Genomic DNA, 17,363 nt, shown 5'->3' with positions numbered 1-17,363 from the left:
TACCCACAAGACACATAACGGCCATCTTTCGATACAGCCAGAGACGTACCAAATAAGCTGCCATCATCAATAAATCGGTTTAGACATTGCCGGCTTTTAACATCCCAAACATACACATCACCATCCTCTAAACAATCAGAAAGAATAAAAGTTTTCACATGCACAAAATCGTGTATACAGATATAGAATTTTGACGGCAGATCAGAAACACTTGGCCCGTCTAATCTGCCCATGAACATACACAGACTAGGGATAATTTTTGTCAGGAGCTAATTAACCTACTAGTGTATACAAGTATATGGGTTGTGGGAGGAAACCGGAGAAAGCGCACGCAAGCAGGGGGAGAAAATACAAACTCCACACAGTTAGGGCTATGGTGGGATTTGACCTCAGTGCTGTGAGGCAGTAATGCTAACCATTACACTGTCTGTACTGCATAGAAGATATAAAGCCAAGTTATTTTATGTGACGCAATTCTCATTGTATTTTTAACTGCAAAACACTGTCAAATATCTAACTCATTCAAAAAATAAAAAGTTGTATTCTTATTGGCCAGATTAATCAACTTACACTATGCAGACAAAAGTGAGTGGACACTGACAGAAAATACATCAACAAGATTTTATTGACGTCAGTACTTTGTAAGTCCACCCCGTGTAGTGATTACTGCAGACACCCTTCTTGGTAAATTTTCCACAAGTTCTTGGACAACAGCACGCGTACAGTGACCAACTGTGACAATGAAGAAGGTCAAGTTGGTCTAGAACGCACCCGTTGCTCCAATTCATTCCAGAGGTGCTCAATGGGGTTAAGATCTGGTCTCTGAGCTGGCCAGTCCATCCGGGTTACCAAATTTTCTGTATACCAGTCTAGCATCGCCATTGAATCAGGAGATCGTGCAGCCTACGATGATCTTTTCAAACTCAGTTAGCTACTTCCGAAAAGCCATTTCGTTAACAAATGATCTACGATGTGAGTACCCAAAAGAAACCGGAATCGTTTTCTAGAGGGCGGGCACTTGTAGTACGGGTTTCCTCCACTTGGTGAATGTTTGTGGAACCCTTCAGAGCCAGTATCCCCACTGACGTTGCGGGGGAAGGTAGCGTTTGACTGCCATCATTTTTTTTTAACGAGTTATTCACCCATTTGCCTACTTTTGTGATGGCTGATTCACACGACTCATTTGATGTAAGAGGGATTGTGCACTAAGAATTTGTATCCCTGGGTTAAACTGTCAACCAAAGTTTTTATTTGGAAGTTTTGAAAAGGTTGCGTCGCGATTTCACGAAAAGACGTCCCAAATTGTGGCGAATAGGAGACTGGTAAAAAGCGCCTGCCCACACAGCACTGAGTGTTAAGCAATTTTTAACTAAAAACAACATGACACCCTCTGTCTCACCCACTGTATTCACCCGATCCCGCCCTGTGCAATTTTCGGATGAAAAGAGACCTTAATGAAAAACGTTTTGCAGATATTGAAGAGTTGAAACAAAAAAAGGCAAAAGCACTGAAAGGTATCAACGGAGTTAAAAAAAATGTATTCACTCAAGTGGAGAGTACCTTGAGGATAACTGAAGTTTCAAAATGTACAATAATTAATTAATTAATCATTAATTCTGGTTTCTTTTGTGTACCCACACGTAATCAGTGTGGGTAGGTGTACCTGCACAATAACCACAGTCAAGAGTTGGACAAAAGAGCAATACATAAAAAAAAAACACACACACACACGGAAAGTATGTTTTAACTCTCATATATTACTTCTATTGTCCTAATCACAATCTACACCTCACTTTATCGCTACTTTCCCTGCATGAGGGAGTATTCCCTGCCTGAGGGAGTTGTAATGGCCGACTCAGTCAACACGTTTAAGAATGGGTTAGATAAATTTCTAATGGATAAGGATATCCAGGGTTATGGTGCATAGTCACGCACTATGTTTATTATAAAAAAGAGGGGTAAAACATAACGGCAGTCATCAACATCAGTCAAAATTTTATACCAAATAATCCTGCATAGGAGACCACAAATAGGTTGAACTCAATGGACAATTGTCTTTTTTCAACCTTAGATACTATGTTACTATGTTACCAACTGCATCCTTGCAAGAGAAATAAAAATTATTTTCATACTTGTGTTAAATCCTTTTCTCAGAATAAAAATTTTACGTAATGTATTATTTTTTCTTGATTTGTAAATGAACACTCAAAGAAACCCAACAAGTGGGCGAGCAAACAGCACAAAGCCACCAGTCGGGCACAGGAACAAAAGCACACTGGTGACACCGATTGTGCTGGAAAACAAAATGGCTGTGATGGCTTAGTGTTTAATATAGAGGGGTGTAACCAGGACATTGAACTGGGAAAGGGTAGGTGAGTGGTCAGAGGTGCTATGTAATGAGCTTCGCTAATAAGCTTTAATGAAGAGACTAGATCTACAGTACTAGCCAGTTCTTGAATATTGGATGCAGGCCTGAGAATGTGTAACCAGAGGTAGGAGGGGAAGCAGTCAGTAGTGGAGCAGAGAGGACGAAGTGTGGATATAAAGGATTTTACAAGGGGATGGAGCAACTAAAGGCTGGAGAGGTGAGAGTCAACGATGAGAGTAATCAATGAGTTCAGATTTGGACATGCTGAGAATGAGAACATAATTGGACATCCAGGACGAGATTGACAAGAGAAAGAGAAAGCAAAAGGAGAGTTATGGTACACTTACCATGGTTAACTCCCTTTCTGCGAGGTACACTGGGTTCCACAGGGAAACATCAGGGTGTAGAGTGGATTTGAGTGAAATAGAGAAAATAGGATTTTGGTACTTACCAGGTAAATCCTTTTCTTTGAATCCATAGGGGGCACTGGAGTACTCTTGGGATATGGACGGCGTAGCAGAACAAAGGCACTGAATATTTAAATTTAGAACTCTCCACCCCTCCATATCCCAGAGTACCTCAGTGTACGACCTCAGTGTTTTTTACTGAGCGAACAGGAACTATATAGAGAGGTTGACAATGGAGAATTCCTATAACATAACGGACAACAACAAAGTTGACCCATAACGTTACTGTCAACTAAACAGTTGACACCATAACCGATAGACCTTTATACTTTGAACCAATCGGTGAAACTGTGTTACCATAAGCTCCTCTGAGCTTAATACAAACCAGGTAAAATGTGTTACCATAAGCTCCTCTGAGCTTAAAACAACCCAGGTAAAACTGCTCTGGGTGGGCGTCCAGTGCCCCCTATGGATTCAAAGAAAAGGATTTACCTGGTAAGTACCAAAATCCTATTTTCTTTTTCATCCACTAGGGGTCACTGGAGTACTCTTGGGACGTACCAAAGCTTCCCTCGTGGGCGGGAGAGCTGTTTGGCACTTGTAACAGTAGGCGGCCAAAGCTAGATGCTGATGCCGCAACCGTTTCATAACGTGTAAACGTGCACAAACGTGTGCACTGAAAGCTATGTAGCCGTGTCGTAGACGCTCCACGACCAGCTGGTCCTGACATTCCCACAGAACCTGTGGGATGAGCTATTACTGACGTAGGCGACTGTAACTTAGCCTTAAAGTAAGCCTGACTTGTAATCATTTTTATCCAACTGGATAATGTCTGCTGAGAAACTGGCTAACCCCAGTTGGCAGCATCATAGAGAACAAACAACGTATCCGTATTACGTACTGTAGACGTTCGGGACATATAGACGCGTAATGCGTGTACCACATTTAGAATTCTAGAATGTGCTGTCAACACAGGAACCACTATTGGTGTATTGATGTGAAGAATAAGAAATCGGAATTCGTCCGAAGTTCTGCTTTGTCATGAGAAAACTCAAATACGGTGGCTTGGAATACAAGGCACCCAAATATAAAACCAAAACCCTTGCCGAAGCTAAGGCTAGAAGAAAAACGTTTTCCAAGTGAGAAACGTAATCCCCATTTGTTGTAAGGGTTCAAATATGAAAACTGTAAGAAATCTGAACCCAACCTCAAGTCGCCTGGCACTGTAGGTGGGACAAATGGAGGCTGCACTTTGATGACACCTTGTAGAAAGGTGTGTACCGACGCAATAGAGTCAAACGTCTTTGAAAATAACTTGACCACACAGATACCTGCACCCTCAGTGCAGATAAACGCAGTTCTCAATCCCACCCTGTTTGTAAAATAACAGAATACGGGTAACTTGAAAGATGATGTCGGAAACTTCCGAGCTTCACCACCTATATAGGCACACCAAATTTTGTAATAATGATCTGCCGTAAGCGGCTTACTAGCTCGTAACATGGTTGGTATAACCGATACTGTAATGCCCTATTTCTTTTCTTAAGAGGGCGGTCTGAACCCCCACCCCGTCAACCGCAGCCGCGGTACATAGGTAATAGGTACATAGGTAACTAGGGGTAAAAGAACGGTCCCTGTTGTAACAGGCTGGACGTATTATGAGCGGGCCAAGATCGTGTGCAAGTATTCCTTGGAGATTCAAGAAGCAAGCTCTCCGAAACCCATGAGATATCACCAATATGACTGTGACGAACTGTCTTATGATCCGTTTTAGCAACGGAGAGAGCAGCGGAAACTGGTGGAGCCAGATACACGATGCTGAATGACCACACGAATGTGAGAACCTCCACCGCCACTGCCCTTGTGATCTGTCGTTTTGTACACATACTGAGCGTTTGTAATTGTGGCGAGATGCCATCATGTATACCTGAGGGTAACCCCTTCTGTGGACTCACATATGAAACACCTCTGGATTGAATGCCCAGTTTTCAGGATATAAATCCCGACGGGTGAGATCATCTGTCTAACAGATATTCACTTCCGGAATGAACCCTGGCGACAACATCACCTAATGGTGTTCTGGGCAATTGAGGATTCAAGCTACCTGCCGCATTGACATGTGGCTTCTTGGTCCTCCCTGATGTATATGCAACTCCCGTTGCGTTGTCTGACTGTACTTGGACAGACTGAAAGCAAAGCATGTAGTGCATTGTAAATTGCACGGAGTTCCAGGACATTTATAGACAGCAATCTGTCGTGATCCGTTTTAGAACCCCTGTCGCTGCTTTTAACTACAACTCCTCAACCTCTGAGACTCTCGTCCAGAGTATATACACCCTCGCCCCCCTGTGGGAAACGCGAGAGAAGGCCAGCGAACTAACGCGCTTTGAAAACACATTATTGTTCCTAATAGGCGAATACACCAATGTACCGTTAGTGTGCGTGGCTTTTGCACTAATTGTACTAGCTGGTATATTTGTTCTTGCTGGTGTAGTAGGTAAATGTCTTTGATTTACCGTATTTATAATCATACCTAGGAATTGAAGTCGTTGAGACGGAATTAGATGCGATTGCTTTTTGAACTTGACCTGCCACCATGGTGTACGTTAGTAGCGCCAGTAAGAAGAATCTCTGTTGAGACAGAGTTCTTATGAGCAGATCGTCTAAGTATGGAACGATTGTCACTGGCAGGGCTCTGAGATGAGCTATCATCACCAACATCACTTTGGTAAATACCCGAGGCGTTGACAAGAAGCCAAACGGTAGATGAAATGGTTAATGGTTGTGGCGTTTTGCAAAACTCTAGAACCTGTGATGCGGTGACCAAACCGGAATGGGTATTGAAGATCAAGCGCAATTGTGCCATTTTGTGGCTCCAATTATGCAAATACTAACCGCAGAAATTCCATTTTCCAAACTGCAGTAAGTGACTTGCTGATTGAGACTGCGACGGAGCCCTCTGGTTTCGTTACGCCAAACAGAGGGGAATAAGTAACCCTGACTCTGTTGGTGTACCATGGCTGGAAATAAAAACAGCTGAAAACAGCAGAGACTGAATGGCAACCTGCCAAAACTCTTAATTTCGTCCGACAGAGGCAGTATTTTAACCTTTAAATAGCGGATATATCCATGAGTGGATGTTTGGAAACCCGGCATATGTGTAAAGGCGCGCTTCAACAATTGGAAATTCGAGATGGCCTAAGAGGTCGTCAAGCCACTGTCTTGTTGACTTTAGCGCCCTGGTGTTACAAGTCTTGACTTGTACCACAGCCTTGAAAAGACTGGATTCTAAAGACTTTCGTTTTGAAATTTATTAAACAACTTCTGGCCCTGTCGTGCTGAAACTAGCGACGCTAAAAAGCGAGAATCGAGGTAACAGCCGTCAGCAGAAGCTTTACAGAGATACTCTGGCGCTTTGTATTAACGATAAGTCAAACGTGATCGTCATTGTTTCCATACATAGAGCGCCTAGTGAGCCAAATGTATCTTGGGTGTTTATGTTTGACACAGACGAATTCACCAATGGTGGATTCTCCCACTTAGATGTGGAAACGGGTAAATAGACTTAAATCTTAGTCAGATATTCTAAATAAGAAATTCATTGAAAATCTGTTGTTTATTAAATTCGACGGATTAGATGTTAGAGTCTCCTTAGTCTCTGTAAATTCGAGACATTGACTCACTCACTGGTCATTAGCAATGTATGATTGCCCAAACCCCGCACTATCTGTGCTGGTTTAATGTGAGGTGTGACATAGAATTATCCGACTGCATTAAATTATAAGACCAGTTAAATTAACACCTTGGTACCCAAAGGAAAATTGTACCTTTGGAAAGACTCCTTCCTTAGAGCTTGCGGAATAACTTCCGTCGATCTTACCGCTCTTGTCGAGCGGAGTTAATTTGAATTGCCAATGTTTAACATAGGATCTGGGATTCTGAAAGCCTACACACATAGTGAACATGTGGTAGATTTATGTCTCGTTTAAAAGTATTTTTAGTCTGCGCTGGAGCCTTACTCCCTATGCATACAGACACCACAATAGGCAACGGACAGACACCTGCACGACTTAGTAAAGTTATTATCTGAAGGTGTGTAATATATATTTATTTCTGGCTGAAAAGCAGTTCACATGGGCAGCCTATGTGAAACCAGAACCAAAAATTCCCACTAACACCCCTGCGCCTCTGGTGGCGTAGAGATGTATGGCAGGAATGTTCCGGAATTACAACTGTAAAACAACAGGAAGCATGGTTAAAATGGCCCCAATGCCATGCTGACCCTGATAATCACAGAACAATTGTTTCAGTGTTAATATAGCCTATTATACAATGATAATCACAAGCAGGGTACAACACATGCTCTAGTGTGAATAAATATATATATGCTCTTCACAGACATTAATATAGGCTCATAGCGTATTATACAGTGATAATATTAATATAGGCTAAATAGCCTATTATACAGTAATAATCACAGGGCATGTTACAATACATGCCTGCAGTGTTACAATACATGCCTCACCATCATTAATATAGGCTCAATAGCCTTATTATACAGTGATAATAACAGACATTAAATAATCACAGGGCATGTTACAATACATGCCTGCAGTGTTACAATACATGCCTCACCATCATTAATATAGGCTCAATAGCCTTATTATACAGTGATAATAACAGACATTAAATAATCACAGGGCATGTTACAATACATGCCTCCAGTGTTACAATACATGCCTCACCATCATTATTATCTAGTGAATATTTTACATCACCTTGCCGCTGTAATCCGCCAGATTCCACCGCCCCCCTTCCCCCCGTGCTCCCTGTAACGCTGTGTCTCAGCGGGAAGCCAGGGAATTCTTGCAGGGAGGCTTTTGCCGAGCAGCAGAGGTCACCAGGAGCGCTCCGTTGCTTCTGCTGGTGACTGACGGAGCGTCTGCGGGTGGCCGTTGCTAGGCGGCCGGACGGAGCGGCGGCCCGTTGTCACTCTTAGCGCTGTCTGCGGGTGGACGGAGCGGCGCCGGTTCTGGCATGCTGGGCGGCCGGACGTAGCGGCTGGGATGGCCGGACGGAGCGGCTGCTGTATGGCGCGGCTGGGGCGTCTGACGGGCGGATGTATGAGCGGCGGAAGCGGCATTACAATACCCCACATAGCGGGCGGCAGCCTGCGCTGACCGTCCCGTTCCCCAGCCTACCTTATCTGATCATGTCTCCAGTCATGGCTGCGACGGGCTTCTATTTGTAAGCTCCGTCTAGCTTCTCAGTTCATGGCTGCGACGGGGCTTGTATCTGTAAGCTCCGTCTAGCTTCTCAGTTCATGGCTGCGACGGGGCTTCTATCTGTAAGCTCCGTCTAGCTTCTCAGTTCATGGCTGCGACGGGGCTTCTATCTGTAAGCTCCGTCCAGCTTGCAGGAGACAGTAGGCTGCCTGTGGCTGTGAGGGTGCTCTTTGTGAGGACCGACACGCCATGCGCTGCCTTGCAGCGGCACCATCCCGGACCCATGTTTTTCTAGAAACTGGGAAGGGAAGTGTAAAAAGTAAAAATAAAAATGAAAAATTAATAAAATCTTCCACAAGTGTGGGAACTCCCACAAGCCGATGTTAGTGCTGTGAGCACCGAAAAAACACTGAGGTCGTACACCGAGGTACTCTGGGATATGGAGGGGTGGAGAGTTCTAAATTTAAATATTCAGTGCCTTTGTTCTGCTACGCCGTCCATATCCCAAGAGTACTCCAGTGACCCCTAGTGGATGAAAAAGAAATGTTGGTGTGATCAGTGTAGAAGTGTTATTGAAGGAGTTGATGAAACCTCCAAGCAAGTATGTGTAAAGAGAAAAGGGAAGGTGCCAAGAATAGACCCTTGCGTACACTGGCAAGTTGAGGGAGAGGGTTCTGGTCGAGTCAGTAAGAAAAGCAGTTAGAGAAGTAAAGTTGACGGTGAAAGGACAAAGTCGTGGAGAACGAAAGATTGGCACGTTTGAGGAAGAGAAGTGGTCCACATTAAGGCAGCAGACATGTCAAGGAGAATGAGTGGAGGTAAACGACCACTGTATTCAGTAGTAAGAACATCATAAATCACTTTAGTAAGGGCAGTTCCAATGGAGTAGAGGGGGCTAAATCATACTGGAATCAGTCTAGGAGAGGGATGTAGTTGGCATCTTGACATTCAGGATGTCAGTGTTCAGAAGACAGGAGCTGGAATTCCAACATTGGAATCCCAAATGTAAGTATGCCGGGGAGGGCTAGGGTTAGGCTGTGGGGGGTAGGGGAGTTTAGGGATAAGCTGAGGGGGCGGAGGGTTAGGTGTGGGGTTAGCAGGTCGAGGTTGGTGCAAGCTTTCCAAGTAAGGGTACTTGTAATCAAATAATAAAATACAAATTCAAGGTGATAATGGCACTTTATAATTGCTTTTTAAAATCATTACCAGAATTTGAAAAGATTTTACTGCTGTCTGGAGAAAACACTGCTCGGACAGATTTCCCATTCATCTTCATACTTCCAATCAGCTCCTTTGTCTGACCAAAAACAAAAACAACAAATAAATAAGATTTTACTTACCGGTAAATCTATTTCTCGTAGTCCGTAGAGGATGCTGGGGACTCCGTAAGGACCATGGGGATAGACGGGCTCCGCAGGAGACATGGGCACTTTAAGAAAGAATTTAGTTCCTGGTGTGCACTGGCTCCTCCCTCTATGCCCCTCCTCCAGACCTCAGTTAGAGAAACTGTGCCCAGAGGAGATGGACAGTACGAGGAAAGGATTTTGTTAATCAAAGGGCAAGATTCATACCAGCCACACCAATCACACCGTATAACTTGTGATAACTACCAAGTTAACAGTATGAAAACAACATATCATCAGATCAAGACCGATGCAACTATAACGTAACCCTTATTGAAGCAATAACTATATACAAGTATTGCAGAAGAAGTCCGCACTTGGGACGGGCACCCAGCATCCTCTACGGACTACGAGAAATAGATTTACAGGTAAGTAAAATCTTATTTTCTCTAACGTCCTAGAGGATGCTGGGGACTCCGTAAGGACCATGGGGTTTATACCAAAGCTCCCAAACGGGCGGGAGAGTGCGGATGACTCTGCAGCACCAATTGAGCAAACAAGAGGTCCTCCTCAGCCAGGGTATCAAACTTGTAGAACTTAGCAAAAGTGTTTGAACCTGACCAAGTAGCAGCTCGGCACAACTGTAATGCCGAGACCCCTCGGGCAGCCGCCCAAGAAGAGCCCACCCTCCTAGTGGAATGGGCCCTAACCGATTTAGGCAACGGCAATCCAGCCATAGAATGATCCTGCTGAATGGTGTTACAAATCCAGCGAGCAATAGTCTGCTTTGAAGCAGGAGCGCCAAGCTTGTTGGCAGCATACAGGACAAACAGTGATTCTGTTTTTCTGACTCTAGCCGTTCTGGCTACGTAAATTTTCAAAGCCCTGACCACATCCAGGGACTTGGAGTCCTCCAAGTCACGCGTAGCCACAGGCACCACAATAGGCTGGTTCATATGAAAGGATGATACCACCTTAGGCAGGAATTGAGGACGTGTCCGCAACTCCGCTCTATCGACATGGAAAACCAGATAGGGGCTTTTATGAAACAAAGCCGCAATTCCGACACTTGCCTAGCCGAAGCCAAGGCTAATAACATGACCACCTTCCAAGTGAGATATTTTAACTCTACCGTTTTAGGTGGTTCAAACCAGTGTGACTTAAGGAAACTTAACACCACGTTAAGGTCCCAGGGCTCCACCAGAGGTACAAAAAGGAGGCTGAAAATGCAGCACTCCCTTCACAAAAGTCTGAACTTCTGGGAGAGAAGCCAATTCTTTTTGAAAGAAAATGGATAGGGCCGAGATCTGAACCTTAATGGAGCCTAAGTTTTAGGCCCAAATCCACTCCAGTTTGTAGGAAGTGAAGGAAACGGCCCAGATGGAATTCCTCCGTAGGAGCATTCCTGGCCTCCCACCAAGAAACATATTTTCGCCATATACGGTGATAATGTTTAGATGTCGCGTCCTTCCTAGCCTTTATCAGCGTAGGAATGACATCATCTGGAATGCCTTTTTCCGCTAGGATCCGGCGTTCAACCGCCATGCCGTCAAACGCAGCCGCGGTAAGTCTTGGAACAGACATGGGCCCTGTTGCAACAGGTCCTGCCTTAGAGGAAGAGGCCACGGATCTTCTGTAAGCATTTCCTGCAGATCCGGATACCAGATCCTTCGTGGCCAATCTGGAACAATGAGGATTGTTCTCACTCCTCCTTTTTCTTATTATTCTCAACCCTTGGATATGAGAGGAAGAGGAGGAAATACATATACTGACTGGAACACCCACTGTGTCACTAGGGCGTCTACCGCTACTGCCTGAGGGTCTCTTGACCAGGCGCAATAACTCTGCAGCTTTTTGTTAAGGCGGGACGCCATCATGTCTATCTGTGGCAGTCCCCACCGAACAGCAATCTGTGCGAAGACTTCCTGATGAAGTCTCCACTCTCCAGGACGTATGTCTGGTGAGGAAGTCTGCCTTCCCAGTTGTTCACTTCCGGAATGAACGCTGTTGACAGTGCTCTTACATGATTCTCCGCACAGCGAAGAATTTTGGTGGCTTCCGCCATCGCCACTCTGCTCCTTGTGCCGTCTTGGCGGTTTACATGAGCTACCGCGGTGACGTCGTCTGACTGGATCAGAACCGGTTGGTCGCGAAGAAAGGTCTCCGCTTGACGTAGGGCGTTGTATATGGCCCTTAGTTCCAATATGTGGATGTGAAGACAAGTCTGTTGACTTGACCAAAAAACCTTGGAAATTTCTTCCCTGTGTGACTGCTCCCCAGCCTCGGAGGCTCGCGTCCGGGGTCACCAGGATCCAGTCCTGAATGCAGAATCTGCGGCCCTCTATAAGGTGAGCACTCTGCAGCCACCACAGGAGAGATACCCTGGCCCTGGGGGATAGGGTGATCAACTGATGAATCTGTAGATGTGACCCGGACCACTTGGTCCCATTTGAAGTCCTCGCATGGAACCTGCCTAAGGGAATGTTTTTCCCAGGACTCGAGGGCAGTGATGCACTGACACCTGTCTTGGTTTCAATAGGTCCCTGACTAGAGTCATGAGTTCCTGGGCCTTCTCTATCTGAAGGTAAACCCCTTTCTGGTCTGTAGCCAGAATCAAACCCAAGAAGGGCAGACGAGTTATAGGAACCAACTGTGACCTCGGGAAATTGAGAATCCAGCCGTGTTGCTGTGACACCTTCAGCGAAAGTGACACGCTGTTGAACAACTGCTCTTTTAATCTCGCCCTTATTAGTAGATCGTCCAAGTATGGGATAACTGTGACTCCTTGCTTGCGTAGGAGCACCATTATTTCCGCCAATTACCCTGAAATTGGTAATGACAATTCTGTACCGCAAGTGTCAGGTACGCCTGATGGGGTGGATGAATGGGAACATGAAGGTATGCAGCCTTTATGTCTAGATACACCATCAAATCCCCCCCTTCCAGGCTGGCGATGATCGCTCTGGGCGATTCCACTTTAAATTTGAACCTTTTCCCGTATAGGTTCAGAGATTTTAATTTTAAAATAAGTCTGACCGAACCGTACGGTTTCGGGACTACAGCCAAGGTTGTGTCATATCGCCTTCCTTGTTGCAGGAGGGGAACCTTGAGAACCGCCTGTTGGAGATACAATGTGTGAATTGTATTTAATATTATCTCCCTTTCTGGGGGTGAAGCCGGTAGGTCCGATAAGGAAAAACCGGCGAGGAGGCACCTTTCGAATTCCAGCTTGTAACCCTGAGAAACAATTTTTATTGCCCCGGGATCCACCTGTGAGTGAACTCAGATGTGGCTGAAGAGTCGAAGATGTGCTCCCACTGGGAAGGACTCCCTTAGTGGAGCTCCAGCGTCATGCGGTGGATGTAGTAGAGGCCGGGGAGGACTTCTGTTCCTGGGAACTAGCTGTGCCCTGTGCCCTTAACCTCTGGTAAGAAAGGACGCTCCTCGTACTTTCTTGTTATTCTGCGACCGAAAGGACTGCATTTGATAATGTCGTGCTTTCTTAGGCTGTGAGGGAATATAAGGCAAAAGATCAGAATTACCAGCTATAGCTGTGGAGACAAGGTCCGAGAGCCCTTCTCCACACAATTCCTCAGCCTTGTAAGGTAAACCTTACATATGCCTCTTTTAGTCGGCATCACGTCTAGCAGAAATCGACATAGCGTTGACTCTAGAACACAGTAGACTAATGTCTCTTTGGGCATGTTTTATATATATATATATATATATATATATATATATATATATATATATGACAGCATCTTTTATATCTATACATATATCTATCTATCTATCTATATATATATATATATATACACATATACACACATATACCAGATATTTATCCAGATCCAAACAGAAATCCAGAATAGAGGGCACTCACCAGTCCAACTTCATTAAAGAATTTATTAGTACATCAGAGTCAGCACATGATGTCGACGTTTCGGCTTTGGTAAGCCTTTTTCAAGACAGCCCAAGAGACATCTGCTCAGCATGCCAGGAATAAGCATACTGACACCCTCTCACAGGCTCCCTTATATAGTGCACATACTTAATTAATTACCTTAATTACCGGAAATGTGTAACCTATCATTATATTAACACAACAGTACATTTTTCCACTTAAAATATACATCGTGTGACACAACTACACGGTATATTGGCCCTTTATATATATACAACAGGCAATAATCCATACATGTTAGCTATTTAGATAATTACCGCAGTATCATACTGGCGGCATTACCGGAAGCGTCTCACTTGCGCTCCACCGGCATCAATATGCGTCTCACCGCTCTCAGTGGCAACTTTGCCGGAAGCGCGTCATATCACGCCCATCCGGCAACCACATGTCACAAGACGTGTGTCATTTGCGTCTCACAGCGGAATTATTTCGTTCCACCTATACTATACCCCGGAAGAATACATATTTCACAATTACCTCTAAATAGAATGCCCATTATAAATAACATACGGACCATACCAGGCATTGTCATCACAGTGTATATCAAAACTACACAAAGGAGCCCATGAGCCATCACCACACCGCAATAAAATACCTAACAAACAACTATAATGAAATGCTAACCATGCCAGATCCGGCCCCCAAGTAAAAAACACCTGCGGGCCAAAAGTGCATGTCAGCAAATCCATATCGTAAGATATTAAAAACTAATAAATAGTCAAAAATTACTAATAGATGGTATAGAATAATATACTATTACATTGTACTTCTCGCTAAAGATCAATCGGGATCATATTGTTGTACTCTATACTCAGTGGATAAAGATTTTTAAAGGGTTATTCTCATTCAGCCCACGTGGTACAACAGTGTCAAGTGTGTAAATCCAGCGTGCTTCAAGTTTCTTCAGGGCGAGGACTCGATCCCCACCTCTCACTAATTCTGGAACTTGGTCAATGACCATACAACGCAAAGATGAAACCTGATGATTATACTGGAGAAAATGTTTAGCCACAGGTTTGTCGGTTTCCTTTGTTTCAATCGCCGACCTAATCGAATATCTGTGGTTTGCCATTCTATCCCTGAACGGCCTACTTTTCATTCCAGTGTAGTATAAGCCACATGGGCAAATCACCACATAGACAACAAAAGCACTCGTGCAGGTAAGATTATAGCGAATCTTGATTTTAGTGCCATTATGCGGATGTCGGATATCTCTTCCACTTATCATCGAGTTACAGGTAGTGCATCCTTTGCATTTGAAGCAACCTGTTCTACCTGATCTTAGCCAATGTGAGGAAGTCTTAGTCGGCTGCATGGTTGGTCGCATTAGCAACTGGCGTATAAATCAGTGTCTGATTTATATAATAAACTTCTTAGAATGAGTAAACGTGAAACAGATCTGGTCCTGCATGGCCAATTCCTTAGCGAATATCATCGGTCTAAAAAAATACCCAGGGGATTCAGGGTGCATAATGTACCAACCCTGGGGAGGAATAATCCTACGTTTTGTACAAAGTGGTGCGCTGTCCTCAACAAGTGCTCGTCAGACCTTATCCTCCTCGTAATAGAGGAAGTAACTAGTGAGCTCAAGAAATTGCGGTTGGAAATTGATGCCTTTAAAAGTTTGCATATGAAAAAAAATGTGAGTGACAAAACAGAACCCTGGGTTGAGAAGCTCAAGGGACAGATTGATAAGTATCAACAGGAATTATTACAATTTAAACGTAAAAAGCTTGAAACTGTAAATAGTGATTACAAACTACACACTGTTTACAGGTGGTTACTTGGAAATTCCAATGATAATCGAGCTAGACGTCCCTTTAGATATCGTCGACAGAGACCAGGTTTACAAGGGAATTCCTCAGTACAATCGTCTTCTGAGGGAGAAACTACTGACTCCAATGAAATTAGAAGGGAGCGTTTTTTAGGGACAGGCGATTATGTATATCCCCCCTTCCGAAGAGGAGGAGGCCGAGGGGCCAACAAAGGAGGGGTGGGAACTGTAAAAAGAAGAGGTCCGAAACCACGGACTTAAGTACAGTCTTTAATCTTTCCTCATACACCCTAAATGATGCGGAAAGGTCAGTATTGTCACTTGGCCTCTCTTTTGTCCCCACAACGAAACATGATCCATTTAATTGGATGATTGTTAACTATCGTTTGGGACGTAAATTGAGACTGAGGTAGCAATTTGGCAATAAGAGTGATTTCAATGAGCCCATTAAATGTAAACAGCCTAGTCATTATGACCCAATATCTTACAATGCCAGCATTAAAACGTTTACACGGATGGTTGAAACAGATAAAATTAATAGGGTGAGAAATTCGCCTAAGTACTTTAACTTGTCAGCTGAACAAAGGACTGCATTAAAATCCTTAAGGGATAATAAGAATATCACCATACGTCCCGCTGATAAAGGCGGGGCGGTGGTGATTCAGGATTGGTGTCAATATGACAGTGAGGTCAGACGCCAACTCTCTGATGAATGTACATATGTAAAGCTGAAGGGCAATCCCACTAATATGTATAAGAAAACCATAGATGAGACCATTGATTTAGGATTCAGGGCAGGCTGGATTGATGAGGTTACAGTTGCATTCTTGAAGGTTGAATACCCTGTTACACCAATACTGTATACCTTGCCGAAGGTCCACAAACAATTGGAGGACCCGCCGGGTCGTCCGATAGTTTCGGCCAAAGGGTCACTCCTCCAACCGCTTGCTATCTATATTGATCAATTTTTGCAACCATTGGTATGCAAAACCAGTAGCTATGTGCGAGATACATCTGATTTTTTGTCTAAAATTAAAGATATTGAGTTACCAGAATCAGAAGTGTGGTTAGTAACACTGGATGTACAATCGTTGTATACTGTAATACCACACTCAGAGGGGATTGAGGCGATTGAACAGCATTTAATTGAAGCCCAACATAAAAAACCACCAATAGGATTTCTAACTAACCTGATTACACTGGTTTTGAAACAAAATTACTTTATGTATGGAATGGATTATTTTGCCCAAGTCAATGGCACAGCCATGGGCTCTAACCTTGCACCGGCATATGTCAATCTATATATGGCAGTATATAAATGTAAACATATATTGTCACAATATGCATCTAAATTGATTAGGTATATGAGGTTTATTGATGATATTATTTTACTCTGGTCTGGCACGAGGGACGAATTGATCAAAAAGATAGGTACGCTCAATAGATTAGAGGGGCCTATCAGATTTACTTACAATATGGATCAGACTGCAGTGACATTCTTGGATGTAACAGTATGGAGAGAGGGTGCTGGACTTGGTACTACGCTTTTTCGAAAGGTGACTGACAGAAATACCACCTTATTAGCCACAAGTCAACATCCACCAATGTTAAAGGAAAGTCTACCGATATTTCAGTTCCTGAGAGTACTCAGAATAAATTTCTCACATGAACTTGCTGAACTGCAGATAGAGGAGATGAAAACCAGATTTTTACAAAGAGGGTACTCACCCATAACCCTAAACAGATGTATTAAGAAGGCGTACCATCGCTTTAGAAATCCATTGAGCAAAGCGGATAAATCTGTGAGAAATGATCGAATGGTACATGTGAGCACATATGATCATACTTCACATATCACTGGGGACATTTACAATCAGCACTGGCCAATGTTGACATCGGACCCACAATTGAACCTCAGGGGTAGCAGACCCCCAATGAGAGCATATCGAAGAGGTCCTAACCTACGTCAGTTGCTAATGCGACCAACCATGCAGCCGACTAAGACTTCCTCACATTGGCTAAGATCAGGTAGAACAGGTTGCTTCAAATGCAAAGGATGCACTACCTGTAACTCGATGATAAGTGGAAGAGATATCCGACATCCGCATAATGGCACTAAAATCAAGATTCGCTATAATCTTACCTGCACGAGTGCTTTTGTTGTCTATGTGGTGATTTGCCCGTGTGGCTTATACTACACTGGAATGACAAGTAGGCCGTTCAGGGATAGAATGGCAAACCACAGATATTCGATTAGGTCGGCGATTGAAACAAAGGAAACC

At 43.9% G+C, this 17,363-nt stretch overlaps 1 protein-coding gene across 5 annotated transcripts in view; it reads right to left on the bottom strand.

Moving 5' to 3' along the window:
* The window catches only part of UTP18 (UTP18 small subunit processome component), a 134,292-nt gene that overhangs the window by 31,727 nt on the left and 85,202 nt on the right, over positions 1–17,363 (bottom strand). For all 5 annotated transcript variants that reach the window (XM_063961256.1, XM_063961259.1, XM_063961255.1 and 2 more), the window contains 2 exons: positions 9,207–9,297; positions 4–127 (listed from right to left, as the gene is read on the bottom strand). In XM_063961256.1, the coding sequence (XP_063817326.1) occupies positions 4–127; positions 9,207–9,297 (215 nt within the window). The remainder of the gene's footprint in view (positions 1–3; positions 128–9,206; positions 9,298–17,363) is intronic.

This window comes from Pseudophryne corroboree, chromosome 3 (genome assembly GCF_028390025.1).
Source record: "Pseudophryne corroboree isolate aPseCor3 chromosome 3, aPseCor3.hap2, whole genome shotgun sequence".
NCBI lineage: Eukaryota > Metazoa > Chordata > Amphibia > Anura > Myobatrachidae > Pseudophryne > Pseudophryne corroboree.
This window is presented reverse-complemented; position numbering and strand designations above follow the sequence as displayed.